This window comes from Podarcis gaigeae, assembly GCF_964106915.1.
Source record: "Podarcis gaigeae genome assembly, chromosome: 5".
NCBI classification, from domain to species: domain Eukaryota; kingdom Metazoa; phylum Chordata; class Lepidosauria; order Squamata; family Lacertidae; genus Podarcis; species Podarcis gaigeae.
The window spans coordinates 88,821,434-88,839,824 of record NC_139681.1 but is presented as its reverse complement, the minus strand read 5'-3'; the positions used below and the strand labels follow the sequence as shown (position 1 = coordinate 88,839,824).

Here is an 18,391-nt window from a genome sequence, read left to right as displayed (position 1 = left end):
ATTCATAATTGGTTAACATGAAAGGAATCCTTGTATTACTGAGCGAGACATCTTAAATTTCCTCTACCTTTGCGATGGATTCATGCAGGCTGAAGGAAGACACTAGTTCGTTGGATATTGTTGAATGTAGAGGGAAAAGGGCTTCAGAGAGAAAACTTGCCGTCTGTGTGACAAAAAAAGAGAAAAGGAGATGGAGAGAACCTTTAAGACTTCTTATTGATTTCCTTCTTCAAATGCCTTATTGGATTCTATCTGAAGGTTCAAAGGACTTCAAAATTGTTGTAAAGTTTGTGCTGATCATTAGACTTCATTTTAGTGATCTAATTTACTCGTTCCAAACTCTGGAACAGAAAAAAAGGGATACAGTTATCTTTACTGTAAAAAAAAAAGTGTTCTCCTGAAATGACATCTATCTTAGTAAATGTACTTCCCCGTTCAATGCATTATTATGCCTAAGGGGAGAAAAATCCATACTGATTTCATTTGTGCATTGCTAGTAATTCCAAAACTTGAAATGACTAATTGGCTTGTCAGAAATTATATATGCATGACAATTAGAGCCATAAAACACAAAACTATTTATTCAAGAGGAACTGCATCCCTCCCCTTCAGTAGTAGGCATAGCTTAGAATGTTAATTATAAAAATGAACTAATTCCTGTTCATGTACATCCATTTAGAAATTGAACTAGTTCAGTTTACAATTCAATTCAGTTTCATCCATTTATCCTATTTACCTTTCTTCTTTTGGCATTCAAGATGTTGTGCTAAAGTGCAAAACAGTGAACTTCATTAAAAAAAGAGCTAGTTTATTTGAAAAACTGGTAGTAGATAGTTTTCAGAGATGGACCATTGTTTATTACTGAGTTCCCGAGATTAACAGTAATAAAATAACACTACTTGTTATCAGGTGCTCACTGTTTCACGCTTATGCATTTGGTTTGGGCTTTTTTGGTTTTAATCTATCCCATCAATATTTCCAAGCAAACTAAGGCAGCTAACAAATCAATAACAGAACAATAAAATAAATAAATAATACAATCTCCAACTTAAACTAAATCACACACTCAAAACAGCAGCATACAAATTAAGAACTAATAATAGCAAAAATAATAGGAACCTAATTTTTTAATGTTCTAGTTCAATGGGAATTCAAGAGGAGCACAAAACAGGGGAAATCAAGGCTTTGCTTTCTCTGCTCAGGGGTTTTGCACTGGTATATGTTTGATTCCTACCTGCTGTCTGAAGTGGTACAGTCCTACAATACTTGCATCATGCACAGCTGTTGATTGCATAGTCTAGGCTTGGCTGGTTCTATGGACTCCTGTTTTTTGTGCTTCAGGATCTAGGCAGAAGGCCTGGCTTATCTTCCTGAGATGTAGCTAGTGTGAGGAATTTTATAAAACCGGGCTCCATTGCATAGACACTCATAGGGAATTCATTCTCTTGAGGGCTGATCATCAAACAGTCAAACTGGCAACATCTTTGGGTTTCTGTTTTTGAGAGCTGTGCAGACTTCTGTTGATGCAGTCTAGAATAGCATTAGCTCTTTTTTAAAACTGCCACTGCATCACACTGTTGACTCATGTTAAGCTCGTGGTCCGCTAAGACCTCACATATACTGCTGGCAGAAGCTCCTTGTTGCACTTTACTGCTCAAAACCCATTGGTAGCTTCTGCTAATTTTCAGCTTAAGGAAAGGACTTCCATGTGTATCTTGCCCAAATACACAACTGTGGATTCGGTACATATGGAAGTAATTCAATGATCTGAAAGCAACCAATTTGCACTGCAAAGGTTGTGCTGCTGTTTCATCACATCACAGTTCTCAGTGTTCATAATATGGGGCTACCTTTGAAGGTGACCCGGAAACTACAACTAATCCAGAACGCAGCATCCAGACTGGTGACTGGGAGCAGCTGCCGAGACCATATAACACCGGTCTTGAAAGACCTACATTGGCTCCCAGTACGTTTCTGAGCACAATTCAAAGTGTTGGTGCTGACCTTTAAAGCCCTAAACGGCCTTGGTCCAGTATATCTGAAGGAGCGTCTCCACCCCCATCGTTCTACCCGGACACTGAGGTCCAGCACCGAGGGCCTTCTGGCGGTTCCCTCACTGCGAGAAGCCAAGTTACAGCGAACCAGGCAGAGGGCCTTCTCGGTAGTGGCGCCCTCCCTGTGGAACGCCCTCCCACCAGATGTCAAAGAGAACAACAACTACCAGACTTTTAGAAGACATCTGAAGGCAGCCCTGTTTAGGGAAGCTTTTAATGTTTGATGTATCACAGTATTTTAATATTCTTTTGGAAGCCGCTCAGAGTGGCTGGGGAAGCCCAGCCAGATGGGCGGGGTATAAATAATAAATTATTATTATATTATTATTATATTATTAAATAAGCCAGACTGGGCACCCAGCACTAGCAAGTGGTCCTTGCGGGTGTTGACCAGGACAGAATATAGTCCTCTGGCTGAAAGAAGGTCCCTCATTTCTGATTTAGCATCTGAGTATGAGCCAGGGAAGATAATGGCACATTTGATGAACTCTGAATGCAGTTCTGCTGGACATTTTGTTTTTAAATGTTCCTCTAGCTGTGTTTGGCCATAGGTGATAAGCACCTGTATGTTTGGAAATACGTTTTTGCAGCTTCTCTCCATGTCTGACATCTGCTGATATTCAAAAGTCGGCTGCCTGATGTTCAAGTCCTTATATCCACATTTAGTAGAGTCCTGAATTTTGGAATGGTTAGTATCAAAAGCGTGATTAATCCATTCCTGACTTGCCAGAAAGTTTTCCTTTTAGAGACCATATATTACTGTGAAGTGTTGAAATTGAAACCTTTGCTTTGGAAGTGATATTAATACCGCTGGAAGATTTAACAGGATTGATTTGCTGTGCCATGCATTTTGCAACTTTCCCAACTTGCTTCTGACAGCTAGGACACTGCTCTGAGGGTCTCTGGTTGTTTTAAACTTCAGTGTGCTCCTTTTCTACAAAGAACCAAGCTTGGCTATCTCACTTAAACAAGTTTAGACGTCAGTGGCATTTCATGCTAAATAAATTTGGCAAACACTTCTAGCAATTTTTATCACAATTCTCTCTCATTTTATAATTATTGTTATTAAATCTTCCAAATTATTACATAACTCCAATAATATATATCTTTTTTTGTTACACATTTTCTTCTTGACTTCCCCTCTATCCTTCCCTGTTTTTTTTATATTCCCCCTTAATAGTTGCATTAAAACACATCTACATTTATTTTCTAAGACCCCCAAATCCATTCTCCACATTCTTCCATTGCTCATATCTCAAATCCTGCACGTGATTTCATATAAGAATGATAATTCAATATGTAGTCCTCCTATGGGCTCCATTCTTCTATGACAATACAATCATTTTGTCCTCTTATTTTAGCAGTCAGTTTCACCATTCCTGCATAGTTCACCAGTTTTATAAGCCAGTCTTCCTTAGTTGGAGTCTCTTCGTCTTTCCATTTCTGTGCATATAAAGTTCTAGCTGCAGTTGTTGCATACATAAGAAGGTTAAACAGCTTTTGGGGAATTTTCGTCCCCAAAAATGCTTTGGGTTGGGGGGGGGTGTTGGTCAATTTAAGCATCTTTTTCAGTTCATTGTAAATCATTTCCCAGAAATCCGTTGCCTTGCCACAAGTCCACCAGATATGATAATCACAATTCTCACACAAGGTGCAAACTGACACCCCTCTCCTGCAAGCAATCTGCACATATAAAAGGCAGTGCCCAATGATCCTTCCTATTCTCCCAAGATCCAGCCCCAGTCTAAGCTCCCTTCCAACCTCCTCTTCCATAAGTTCTCTGCTGGAATCCCGCTAGAACATGAACCTCAATCGTACAGTGCTCTTGAGTATTTGGAACACCCATGAAGCTCTGGCTCTGCAAGTGGAGACAGTGGCAGAATCCCTCTTCTATGTACAAAATGAACAGAGAAGAAAATGTGACATCTAGTGAGCAAGAAACAGAACCTCAGGAGGGAATATGCAGATGAAGGGAGTGGCTATGCAAATATCCTGGTTCTCAGTGGCTAAAGAGATCACTGGTTGAATAGATGGACCATAAGGAGATGCCTTCTACTGAATTAGACTCTTGGTCCATCTTGCGCAGTACGACCTACACTGACTGTCAGCAGGTCTCCAAGGTTTCAGATGAGGAACATTTCCCTGCCTACCCAGAACTGTCAGGGAATGAACCTGAGGTTTTCTTCATGAAAAGCAGATGCTCTACCAATAAGACGCAACCAAAGGCCCGGATAAATAAGTAGGGCTTTAACTAGTACTGCAAATATAAAAACTTTTATATCAACAGCAGTGTGATGGGCATGGCTGGAAAGGGTCTTGTGTACAGCTTATACAGTGGTACCTCAGGTTAAGTACTTAATTCGTTCCGGAGGTCCGTTCTTAACCTGAAACTGTTCTTAACCTGAAGCACCACTTTAGCTAATGGGGCCTCCTGCTGCTGCTGCACCGCTGGAGCACGATTTCTGTTCTCATCCTGAAGCAAAGTTCTTAACCTGAAGCAATATTTCTGGGTTAGCGGAGTGTGTAACCTGAAGCGTATGTAACCTGAAGCATATGTAACCCGAGGTACCACTTACAGATAGGTAGCCATGTTGGTCTGCCATAGACAAAACAAAACAAATTTCCACCTGGGAGAAGAACTGGTGGAGGAGGACTGGAAGAAATTTAAGGACTATCTACAAAAGCATTGTAAATTGTATGAATGTTAAGAAAGATGTAAGATCGGTAATAAGATGACTCCAACAAATTAGTTATAATGAAAAGAAATCTGTATGTAATTGAAAGAAAAGATAAATTTTGGATAAATGGTATGTTAAAATTAAAGTTCTAAAAAAGTGAGTTAAATTCTAAAATTTGAGATCCAATACTGGAAAACTATACTATATGAATTGAAACAAGTTAGCAATTTGCTAGCAAATATATGAGTTTAGAAGGCAGGAACAAGAGATGTGAGGAAGTCCAAAGATGAGAATGAAATGTGGATACTGGAAAATACTATGTTACTATGTATGTCTTTTATTGTCTAAACAAAAATTTTAATAAATATCATTATTTTAAAAAAGTGTATCTGAAGAAGTGTGCATGCACACGAAAGCTCATACCAAGAAATAACTTAGTTGGTCTTTAAGGTGCTACTGGAAGGAAATTTGTTTTGTTTTGACCGAGGTATCACTGTTTCTCTATGGTTCCAATACTGAGAAAACCAGACCCACAAACACCATACCTTATAAATCTATATAGCAATGTGGAAAGAACCCATATGCAATCTTTCCAATGCATTATATACATTTAAAAAAATAATCAGAAAAGACGAAGTGGTAGTTTCAGTTTCAAAGTAGGAAATAACTGTGGTGACTTCCTTGCTTCTCGCTGGATGAAACATTAAAGAAACCTGCAAGATCTGAATGTTGCATAATCAATCATTCTCAGAAGAATTAATGAGGTAATAGATTCCTTACCAGTGTATTTTCATCTATGAGAGCTCAGCACTTGCTTGTCTGCCACACACACACACACACACACACACACACCCCAAATATCTCCAGGAAGAGAACCACTCCGGTCATTCATTATTACGATGACAGGGCATAAGAGAGGCGTGATTGACAGTAACAATTCATCCTTATTTTAGATGTTTATGAGGGAGACTGAACAGATCAGTACATTTAAGTGGAAAGGAGCAGAGCCCAATGTACTGCTGTGCGAATAACACACACAAATTGCCAACAATGGATAGGTAACAAATCAATAAAGCACTTGAACCAGAACCCTCCCGCTTAAAAGAACTAAGTGCACTTGAAACCACTAAGGCTGTGTACACACCATATATTAAAGCTCATTTAAAGTACAAATAAAATGATGATGATGATGATGATGTCTTCAGGAGAGAACCTTTCACTGTGCTACTTGCCCCTAAGGTCTGTTCCGTGACGACTCAAAGCAAGCGTTTGATCATTGTTGCACTTATTTTTACAAAACACCCTCCCAAACAAGTGTCTATGGTGCTATGCTTAGACATGGGCTTAAAACCTTCTCATTCACACAGACTGTCTCTGTAGTGTGACCCTACCATCTTGCCCAGGGGTCAGCAACCTAAGGCCCATGAGCCACAAGCAGCCCATGGGGGTCGTTTAACCGGCCCATAGATCCCTGCCACCCGCTCAGTCAGCTCCCGTGCACCGCGCTAAACCGGCACGGAGCAGAGCAGAGACCACCTTCCACGACACTGGCCGGCTTCCTGCGCACAGCTCCTCCACACCGGAAAGAGCTCCAGAAATAGCGCTTGCACATGCATGCATACGCACACACTCAGGCCCACTGCGGCGTCTGCGGTACCGTGAACCGGCCCAAGCCACAAAAACTTTGCTGACCCCTGATCTTGCCCATAATACTGAATACGCCCCACCACATATTTTATTTTGTACATCCTTTCAAATATTAAAACACACACTATTCCGCTATTTTAATGCTTAGTAACTTGTAAATAATTTTGCTTACAGAAAGTAGGAGCAAAGTGTGTCATGGCGGGATAGTAAAAATTTTGCACTCCCCTTGTTGAACATTCTCCCTGGATTATTTCCCAACTTTTTAAAAGCAGTTTTGGAAACACTCCAAGGGTTATCATTATGGGATGAAGAGCTGACCATCACCCAAAGACCATCAGATCTACTTGACAAGCCCAAAAGCCCTTCCCTTCCATGTTCCCGGTTAATGGGGTGGCATCTTTTGATCAGCAGCCATCGACCAACTTTCTTCTCTTCAACCGAATTCCTGAAAATAACCTTCTGTCACATCACAGCTGAACTGGAACACTGTAGGACTGCATGATTGATGGAAGAGGCTCTGAGCAATTCATTGACATATGACAAGAGTCCCAGAAGCTGAGCCACCCACTTCGCCTGTTGATAAGGCACAACTTTAACACAAGCAGGATTAAGGCAGAGATGACAAGCTGGGCAAAGACTGATAATCAGATACGGAGCATAGCCTAGTATTCTGAAACAGGAACTTAGAGAACACAAGAAGCTGCCTTATACTGACTTAATACATTGGTCCATCTAGCTCAGTCTGTTGGATAGTTTGTTTAAAGGTAGGGTTCATTATTGTTCCACAGGGTGTGTACCACTTTAAGGGCCAGGGTGCATATCCTGACCTAGTTTTTGCAGCTGTGTGGCTGTGTAACAGGTGCTGATAGGTCACTGTGATTAGCTGTGTCAGCAATTGTGCTTGCTATATAATGAGCTTTACTCTGTACCTTACCCATAGCTGTCAACTTTTCCCTTTTCTTGCGAGGAATCCTATTCAGAATAAGGGAATTTCCCTTTAAAAAAGGGAAATGTTGACAGCTATGACCTTACCCCCCCCCCCCCGGTGGATGGATGGGTGGGTGATAATTATAACCACTATGTAAGATGTATGTTTGAGGAGTTTTTGTTATTCAACCTTGCTAAGGTCTCTTTGCATGTCTTCAGTGATTCCATCTATGTGGTCTACTCTGCACACAATCTGTGTCTTGTTTCAAATGCCCAATACAGTATAGTCTACACTGAGTGACAGCTGCTCTCCAAGGTTTCAGAGAAAGGACATGTTGGAGATTGAACCTAAGGCATCCGACATGCCAAGCAGTTGCCCTTCTACTTAGCTACCACCAGGCTTTGTCTCAACCCTGTTTTAAATCACGCTGCAAAATACCTTGCTTGAGCGAACCTGCTTCATGGCCCTGAACCAATTCACTTGACCCACGCTGCCTGTTCTGAATTAATTCCCCAATAACCCTCCTGTCTCTGAGTGTTTTCTGAAACTCTGAATGAATTGCTCATCTGGACTGACTTTGCATGCTAAAAAAGGCTTGCAGTATCATTTGGGTTGAGTCCAAACTATCCACCCATTACCATTATCGTAAAGGTTCATGAGCCACCACTGGAGGGATAGCCTACCTACTGTTGTAACTACTCTGGTAACCTCAAGGTTAGATTACTGCAATGTGTTATTCATAGGGCTGCCTCTGAAGACGGTTCGGAAACTTCAGCTGGTGCAGAATTCAGCAGCCAGGTTGCTCACTGGAGCAAGATGGTTTGAGCATATTACACCAATCCTGGTGTAATATCAATCCTGGTGTAATCCTGGTCCAACTGTACGGGCTACCAATTAGTTTCTGGGCCCAATTCAAAGCGCTGGTTTTGAGCTATGAAGTCTTAAATGGCTCAGGACCTCAATACTTCAAGGACCGCCTCTTTCCATATGAACCTACCCAGACCCTGAGATCATCTTCTGAGGCCCTTCTTTGTGTGCCTCCTCCTCAAGAGGTCCAGAGGGTGGCTACATGAGAACGGGCCTTCTCTGCAGTGGCTCCCCATCTGTAGAATGCTTTCCCCAGGGAAGTTCACCTGCGCCTTCATTATATACCTTTTAGGCACCAGACAAAAATGTTCTTTTTTAACCAGGCCTTTGGTTGATCTGATTGACATCCTATACCCTTTTAAAATGTGGCTCTTTTTGGGGGATGAATTATTGGGTTATTGTTTTTATTTTGATTTTATATATCACAATCTTTTTTGTGAACCGCCCTGAGACCTTCAGGTATAGGGCAGTATATTAACTAACTAACTAACTAACTAACTAACTAACTAACTAACCAACCAGGGGCTAGAAACCACAGGAAGACAGAATGTTCTCGTGCTTGGACCTGGCTTTGGGGATTCCCAAAGGCATGTGGTTGGCCACTATGAGAACAATGGCTTACATGTTTAAAAATGTGCTAAACGCATAAACACATAAAATCTTTAGGAAAAACTACGATAGAAAATTGGCCCAGTCACCTGTGGTTCTGAGTATGGGGATTTTCTTGACAGACTGATTTGTATTGGGGGATGGTCTGCACCTACAGATCTGTAGACAGAATCTGGCGACCATCCGGGTCGACTTATGATCTTTACCTAAAAGGAGAAGATCGAATTTGTGTTTTTCCAGGAGGTCAGCAAGTCAACCTCTCTTTATCCCAATGAATAGTGTGCAGCCCAGGCACATCTCAGTACTTAGTAAGGGTAGCTTTATCCAGCAGTGTGCTCATACACACACACAAATGAGTGAGTCTTCCCACTGATTTATTCAATAGAGTCAACAATAGCAACGCTATCTCTCCCTCATAAGCATGATAACTGAAAATGTGCTACTTAGCCGACACTAATGCAATGGTTAACACCTTGAGGACTGAAGGAGCTAACCATATGCAACAGATGATAAAGGAACACCATATTGCCACATGTGAGATGCTAACTTTTGCTCTGCCTTTACGTCTACTCAGGTCTTGACAGACAAAGCTGTGTTGCTGATCTGCTTCTTTCACTATTCAAGGACTACAACAGCTACAAAGCATTCCCAACAGATGTTGTCTTCTGCTGTTCCCTTGCCCTCTGAGAGGATAAGGAGAGTTGGTAATAAGAAAACAAACAGATTATTTCAACAGTCAGGCAGAAACAGAAAGTTCCAGCTAATTAATTCCACCGCCACCCACCATAAGTACCGTATTTTTCGCTATATAAGACACACCAGACAACAAGACGCACCTAGTTTTTGGAGGAGGAAAACAAGAAAAAAATATTCTGAATCTCAGAAGCCAGAACAGCAAGAGGGATCATTGTGCAGTGAAAGCAGCAATCCCTCTTGCTGTTCTGGCTTCTGTGATAGCTGTGCAGCTTGCATTCGCCCCATAAGAAGCACACACATTTCCCCTTACTTTTTAGGAGGGAAAAAGTGAGTGTTATAGAGCAAAAAATACGGTACTTAAAAATGTATGGAAAGACTGAGATCAGGCTAGTCTAGTCCAGCATCCTGTTCTCACAGTGGCAAACCAGATGCTGCAGCAGTTGCAGTAACAGCATAATAATACTACTAATAATACTAATAATTTATTATTTATACCCCACCCATCTGACTGGGTTTCACCAGCCACTCTGGGCAGCTCCCAACAGAATATTAAAAACAAAACAAAACATCAAACATTAAAAACTTCCCTAAACAGGGCTGCCTTCAGATGTCTTCTAAAAGTCAGATAGTTGCTTATTTCCTTGACATCTGATGGGAGGGCGTTCCATAGAGTGGGCACCACTACCAAGAAGGCCCTCTGCCTGGTTCCCTGCAACCTCACTTCTTGCAGTGAGGGAACCACTAGAAGGCTCTCGGAACTGGACCTCAAGTGTATAATGTGGGTGGAGACGCTCCTTCAGGTATTGCGGACTTTGTAAAGTTTATCTGATTTTTTGGAACAATATTCTGGTATTCCAGGTTGGGTGTATCCCAATAGCGATCTTGATAATGGTCCTTGTCATTCTTCTCCTCCTTTGATCAGGCTTCTCTGGTGTCAATACTGTGTCCATCACACTTGCAGTCAACCAAAATGTCCTCAGACAAGTTCACTCACTCATCTTCCCTTAAGAATGATCAGTTCTCCAGATCATTTGAGCTTTCGTTTAAGGAAGTGTTTTGTGAAATTAGAAAGATATTGATGCTTCCCCTTTCACAATAGTGGGTCACTTCTGATTAGACTTCGATTGAGCATCCAAATTCCAATCTTAAAGAGAATTGCCTCCTTTTCATTTTAATTTGGGCACCATTTTCTGCTGCCCTCTGGTCTCTTGACACAGTGATTAATTGATTTATGAATCAATTACATTTGGCCTCTAAATGGGAACAAAAAAAAAATTCATTCCCTTTGATTTATTTATGGCATGTGTCAGAATGTACATCTGCTTTCTTCCATCCATTCTTTAGATTTTCTAACCCTTTCCCATGTAATTAACTTCATTTTAGAGGGATATGAAATGTGCAACCCTTTTCACACTCAGCAAAAGACACCACGCAGATTCGAAGGAGGGTGATTTTCATCAAGACTGCAGCACAGAGGAAAAGTTTATCATTCTCCCCCTGCCCCCGCCAAAAAATCCCTGATATGCCATATGAACTGAAGCTTATGTGGTTCCTACTTAAATGCAAGACCAGGCACGTTAGATATGATTGCATATATAATGGAATGTGTGATAAACAAACTTTCACAGCTCACACAAAAAGCCTTCTTTTCTGTTTACTTGTTGCCAATGATATGCACAGAGTGTCCTTGTGGAACCACCCCAAAACACATAAAAGAAACTGCATAAGATGAAAGAAATGCATAAGAACTGACCTACTCAAGAGCACATGGAGATAGGAGACGCTGCACTATAATCACTTCCATACAATTTGAGGAATCACAAAGGCAGCTGTCGAAATGGAGGCTAAAATTCCTCGTTCTGTGAAAGAAATGTAATATTTTTCGATTCCTCCCACGCCAACCTGTTGCCACAAAACAAATGAAGTAGAAAACCAGGTAACAGAAGTGATCTTCATGCATACACTTGTCTTGTATCAGGGCAGGGGGACCTGTGGACTTTCAGATGCCATTGGACTCCCACTCCCATCATTCCTGGCCATTGACTTTGCTTACTGGGACTGGTGGAAGTTAGAGTCCAATGGCAGGCCACAAATTCCCCAACCATGCTGCTCTTGAGTGGCTTTCCTTTATACTCTTATGGTCAAAACTCCAACAATTAAGAGCTGTGGATCATTAGACTGAGCCTGGCCTTGGCTGGGGAGGGCGGGGTATAAATTATTATTATTATTATTATTATTATTATTATTATTATTATTATTATTACTACTACTACTACTACTACTACTACACTGTTGCTACCATACTTACAGTACATTTTAAACTTCTCTTATTTTTAAATAATCCAGGATAGTTTAAGAAAGACGAGTTTCACACAATGTTACAAGTGAGTTTAAGCTGTAGAGTTTGAAGACCATGGAAATCATGAGCGCTGAATTTATTTTGAAATCCACTCTAAACTTCATGTATGATCTGAATGACCTAGACAAATTGAACCATCTCAAGAAGCTGGAAAGATGACCCAACAGTTCTAACAACATAATGCCCATATAAAAGATTGACTAAGAGCTTCACAGCAACACTGCTACAGGTGTTGACAGCATTTTATTTATTTTCATATTTTCATCTAACCTCTCCCACAGTTTGCGTTGGCTTTACAATATCATAAAAAGCAGCAATAAAACTGCATAATCCTAAAAAATTGCAAGCATCCCTTGAGAACGTAGTAAACCATGCAGAAATCAGAAATGGGTTTCTATTTTTTTTTTAAAGCAAGTAAGAAGTCATCCTTTTCTTTCTTTTCTTTTTCAATCAACAAATGATTGTGAAAAGGAGGAAAAGAGATACAAATGTGAGCTTTGCCTTTTTTAAAATATAAAAAGCCAATGGGGTGCAGCGTTGAGGAACCTATCAGAGAGATCATTACCTACCATCATCCATTATATATATTACTGAGCATAACACGAGCCAGGACTCCAGCACAGAGGCCTGTACAGAGGTGGGATGCCACTTTCAGACAAAGGGCCACATTCCCTTCTATGAAATCTTCCAGGGGCCACATGCCAGTAGTGGGCAGGGCCAGAGGCAAGTCAGGGCAAACACTGCCCTGTAAAGTTTGGCACAGTAGGCTAGTTTCTTCACAAAGAGGCAAGCAAGGGGCATTCTCAGAGTTCCAGGAAGCTCTCCAGCCACACAAAAACACTCAATGTGGATGTGAAACAAGACCGGTGAGGGGTGTGGCCCTGGGGGGAGAGGGTGTGCATACCCTTCAACATTTCTCTGATGAAAATGTTGTTGTCGTGTCCGACTCTTTGTGACCCCATGGACCAGAGCATGCCAGGCACTCCTGTCTTCCACTGCCTCCCGCAGTTTAGTCAAACTCATGCTGGTAGCTTCAAGAACACTATCCAACCATCTCGTCCTCTGTCATCCCTTTCTCCTTGTGCCCTCAATCTTTCCCAACATCAGGGTCTTTTCCAGGGAGTCTTCTCTTCTCATGAGGTGGCCAAAGTATTGGAGCCTCAGCTTCAGGATCTGTCCTTCCAGTGAGCATTCAGGGCTGATTTTGCTTATTGGATGCTGAATTGGGACTAGCAATATGTGATCACACATCCTTGGTCCCTGTGCCTAGTATATGCTCCACTATCAATTATTACTACTGCTACTTCTGCTGCTGCTTTAGGAAATGCAGATTATAGGCTGGCCTTTCTTTTTCTTCTAATGGCTATTTAGAATTTATTTTACATCTATTGCATTATATTGCTTCATTACACTATTGATTTTACATTTTCTTTCAACAGTTGAGACTAGCATGTTAGGAAGCCTGTCTGTGTCTGCAATCCTACCAGTGCCTATGCAGTTGAAATCCCCAAAATGCTCTGGAGCATTAGCATTTTCAGTGTTTATAAATAACACTCACTGTTTGACAGGAAGGGTGGTCATGGAATCTCCTCTGGTGAATTTCTGCACTCCTTTTAGGCAGTAGGTCATTCATTATTTGGCTACATCCCACCTTCTGGAGCCAGAACTGCAAGGGGTATGTCATTTTCTGAATGGGTAGAATTTCCACAAAAATCTCTGCCACAACTGCAAAAGTAGACACTTCTGCACATGTAGCATCTAAAGATGGCAGTTAGGGATAGCTTTCTGTGACAATCCTTGGTCAACTTTTCAGAGAGCTGGTTGAAGTGGCAAGATCTTTGGCCCACAACGAAATTGCTTAGGAAAAGACAGAAACGGAAGAAGCTCAGAAAGCCAAGGTAGGTCTCAGTCTCACACCAAATGCTGCTTCTGTTTTGAACAGAATGGACCTCTGCATAATCAATTAAAATGGAGGCTAGCTACTGAGGCATGTACATTATGAAACTTCAGATCCATGGTATCATCCTCTAAGGAGCAAACTCTAAGCATTCAAACTCTGAATACCATCACCTTGATGGGAGATTATTGGAGAGGTTGAACAGTGACCCATAGAACGAGGTGAGATATATTCTGTAAGGAACTGGGGAAGCAGCCTGAGGATTTTTAGCCTTGGTTTCTCCAAGGCTGGAGTGCGGGGGGGGGGGGGCTTTTAAAGGGTGTATTCCCGGGGTCAGTTTGTTTTAAGATTAATGAATGTGGGGTATCTTTTGTACACCTTCAGAATGTCTGCAAAGGATAGAGGGTAAAGTCAGATATGGATTTAGGGGAGCATGACCAGTTCAGTATCACTGGGCATGTAGTCTCAGCTGTGTTGCCAGGGACATCACAACTATGAATGGAGAATGGAGCATGAGGGGTGAAAGAGCTCCGAATTTCGGCACCACACAGAGCGCTGCTGAAATTTGAGACCCCAAGAGCCACCACGGATAAAGCATCACCTGCAAGGCAACCAGCTGTTAATACCAGCTGTTAATCCTGTAATAAGGTCCATAGTTATGGCAGAAAAGAGAGTGGCTTCCCCCACTGTGGACAAGAGTATCCCTTCTCCATGGAGCCCACGGACTCCTGTTTTAACTAGAACTTCCATTGTGGGTGTGAAAACAAGAAGGTGAACCTTGTTGAATCCTCACACTTCATTCTCTGTGGTGGAGGAAACCCCTTAATCTGTTTGGGCATTCTCCATGTGCAAAACATGTGAAGAAGATGGCGGCAGTAATTTGCTCCAGGTCCCACCCCTGACACCTTGAGTGGCACTGGCCACTCCTCCTGGAAGTCCCTGCATCAGTGGGCATGTCTGCAGAGGCAAAGCAGGTGTGTAAGAAGCTACTCCTGCGTAGGCTTTGCCTTTGCTGACATGCATGCAAGATGTCAGGGCCAGGGCAACCTACCAACTCCCCCTTACATAAGTTCTGCATGTGGATAATGCCCAAACAGTACTTTGGGGTGAGACAGAGACCAAAGTTCCTACCTTATCAGATTTAAGCTCTGCCCTCTCCAGTTCTTGGAGGAAGGTCCTGAAACAAAGCTGAACGACTTCTTCTCTACAAGGGGAGAAACAAAGCCGTTATGTTTACCCCAAGACCAGACAGTGTGTAGGCGAATGCTTTCCCTCTGCAATGCCAACTGACTTCATGTCTGTTGCTGTTTTTTTTCTCTCCGCCAGAAGAGTAAATAATTGGTGTGGGTGAGAGGATGATTCATTCCTTGTGCTCAATCGCTCTATGACTTTTTAAAGGTGGGGGGGGGGCGTAGTAGTTCAAAATGACAAACTCTGCCAATTCTCTCAGGAAATATTAATGTGAGTTTATAACTCAGCTGGAACGTACTAGAAGCATTGTTCAGATAGACAGAGAGCACTTTTGTTGCCATGTTTACTTGTGCTTTTTTAACCTAGCTTTATATTTCGACTTTAACAAGCAACATGCTTTATAGTTGGTGACATTTATATTTACAGGGGTTAGGTCCATAAAAATAACTCCTCAGGTCTATATAATTGTAGACAAACCCTCTCTTCCCCATTGCCGCCTACAAATGCATCTAAATGAAACTGATGAGACAACGGAAGCCCTCTTCTCTGTGTAGAATTTAACTTACCTCGCCAGTTGTATAAATGTTTAGAAGATAAGATTAGGCCAATAAAGTGAAAGCTAATAATAACTGACCTGCTTACTATGCTCCTGACGTTTCCCGTTCGAGATTTTGATGGGGAACATGTGTAAACAAGTATAAATGTATAAAAGAAAAGGGAATATTAAACATAGTTTTTGAACTTCAGCAAGCAGAGGGGCAAAATGAGATGCAACCTTTTTGAAATGCAGCAGTTATTCTAAAGTAGCTTGAAATGAAGAACGCCAGTGTAGTGTCATACTGCAATTTCTGGAGCTACAGGCTTCACCAATCTGTCAGCCTCATGTATTAGCAATTCTCACATTTTCCTGTGTATGCAGATGTGGGAATAATGCCTGTATCAGCACAAGAGCCTTGCATAGCTTAAATGAGAAGTCAGTGGAACCTTGATTTTGAATTTTTGTAGGCCAATGGCTTCATTAGATTTTTTTTTTTGGGGGGGGGTGTTACTTAATTAAAATGATGGGTCCTGATTTAACACCTGCCAAAATATTTGGGTGCTCAGTTATGCTTCCCTTCGTTGGACTGGGGAGGGAGCCATTCTCCCAGTACATTTCCGAGCACAATTCAAAGTGTTGGTGCTGACCTTTAAAGCGCTAAATGGCCTCGGTCCAGTATACCTGAAGGAGCGTCTCCACCTCCATCGTTTTGCCCGGACACTGAGGTCCAGCGCCGAGGGCCTTCTGGTGGTTTCCTCGCTGTGAGAAGCCAAGTTACAGGGAACCAGGCAGAGGGCCTTCTCGGTAGTGTCACCTGCCCTGTGGAACGCCCTCCCACCAGATGTCAAAGAGAAAAACAACTACCAAACTTTTAGAAGACATCTGAAGGCAGCCCTGTTTAGGGAAGCTTTTAATGTTTAATAGGTTATTGTATTTTAGTGTTTTGTTGGAAGCCACCCAGAGTTGCTGCGGAAACCCAGCCAGATGGACGGGATATAAATAATAGATTATTATTATTATTATTGTTATTATTATTATTAATCTTGACAGTTAAATGGAAGCCTATACGGGCCTTCTCTATTAGAATGAAGAAGTGGAATTGCTCATGCAGGAGAACGATGCACATGTCAGAGCGCTCTGAGATCTCTACCTAACGGATTTGCAGCACTGCTACACTACTGATATGGTTTGTTCCCATGATCTTCAGTTCAGCAGCATTCAAGAATGATCCAAGTCCTGTCTCTTAATTAGGGTTGGGGGAATATTTTAATTTCAGGTCGTTCCCCCCCTGCACCTCTCATTTGTAGTTGTAAGTTCCATTCTCTATTTTTCCACATCAGTTTGTGATTTTTCAAAAAAAAAAAAAAAACACCAACAAAAACCCTCATGAAAATTCAGTAGAAGTTTAGTGTGATATCCATTTTTTTATGCAACTTCTTTAATATCCACATTTTTGCAAAGCAATTTTGCCTGCCATTTTCACTGGTATATGCATTTTATATGCACGCCAAACCTTAGTATATGCATTTTTGTACACATTACCTCGCTGGAGAGCTGCATTTCAGACTTTGGAGACACATGGATTTTAAAGGATGGCTTTGTTTTGGTTCGCATATTGCTGCAGAATGTGTAAAATAGGGAAGTTCATCTATAAATGCAAAGTGAATTGGATTGATCCCCCAACCCTAATCCTACTGTATTGATCTAACCCCACCTCATCCATTAACTAGGGTTCCTTGGTCTCATGGTTTGTCTCACAATGACAGAGTATGTTTATTATATACAGTGCTGGCGGAAAGCCTCTGAGCATCCAGACATTGTTAGACTACAGCTTTCATCATCCCAGCATCGTTGGCCAAGGCTCATGAGAGTTGAAGTCCAGCAACATTTGATGGGGTGAAGGTTCCCCATTCCTGATTTTGAATGTGTATCCTGCCTTTCCACAACTGCCATTATCTGCTACAACCAAGACGACTCACAGTGGTTACATACTAACACAATATCAAAGTCGATATTAAAAACAACAGCACAATCAACATAGGAGAAAATAAAACCAAAAGCAGTTTTTTTAAAAAGCATCCCAGGAAAACAAACCAGCAGCAGAAAAACAAAAACAAAGAGACCCGTTTATACATAAATGTCTTCATCTGCCAATGGAAGGCTCCAAGAAGGGAGATTAGCAGAGGAATTGCAAAGCCTTGGCACAGCCAGTGAAAAGGCCCTGCCAAACAGGAATGTAAGAAGGCATTGCTTTCTGTTCCACCTTGAGTTTGTCACCCGCAGCGTTGTTTCTGTTCAACTGCAACTTGGCATCCTCCCCAAACCATGCCATTCATCTCACTACAAAATTATGTATCTCATGTGATTGGCTGAATTAATAGTGTATATTACACAGATCATGCTGTCTCGACGTTGTCCCATCCTGTTCGTTTCAATGCAAAGGAAATGCAGTGCAAAGGGAGAAAAAGCATAATCAGTTTTATATCGTTTGAGAACTGAACAGCAAATACCAAATCTATTCGCTGGTTTGATTTCCAGTCCAGACATGAGATGAATCTGTGAACGGTGACAATTTCTACTCCAGCTCCGAGGGTCTTTTGGCCATTCCCTCACTGCGAGACATGAAGTTACAGGGAACCAGGCAGAGGGACTTCTCGGCAGTTGCACCCACCCTGTAGAACGCCCTCCCATCAGATGTCAAGGAAATAAATATCTACACAACTTTTAGAAGACATCTGAAGGCAGCCCTGTATTGGGAAGTTTTAAATGATTGATGTTTCATTGCATTTTTATGTGTTGGAAGCCTCCCAGAGTGGCTGGGGTATAAATAATAAAATAAGAAAGTTGTTGTTGTTGATAGTAGTAGTAGTGTGCTGAAAACACAATGGGAAGAGAGAAACAAAATTGCACTGGAGATCAGCTGTAAG

At 41.7% G+C, this 18,391-nt stretch overlaps 1 protein-coding gene across 5 annotated transcripts in view; it reads right to left on the bottom strand.

The window, feature by feature from the left end:
• NAALADL2 (N-acetylated alpha-linked acidic dipeptidase like 2) overlaps window positions 1-18,391 on the bottom strand; it is a 797,888-nt gene that overhangs the window by 102,728 nt on the left and 676,769 nt on the right. For all 5 annotated transcript variants that reach the window (XM_083739414.1, XM_083739413.1, XM_083739415.1 and 2 more), the window contains one exon: window positions 68-163. In XM_083739414.1, coding sequence (XP_083595540.1) covers window positions 68-163 — 96 coding nt within the window. The remainder of the gene's footprint in view (window positions 1-67; window positions 164-18,391) is intronic.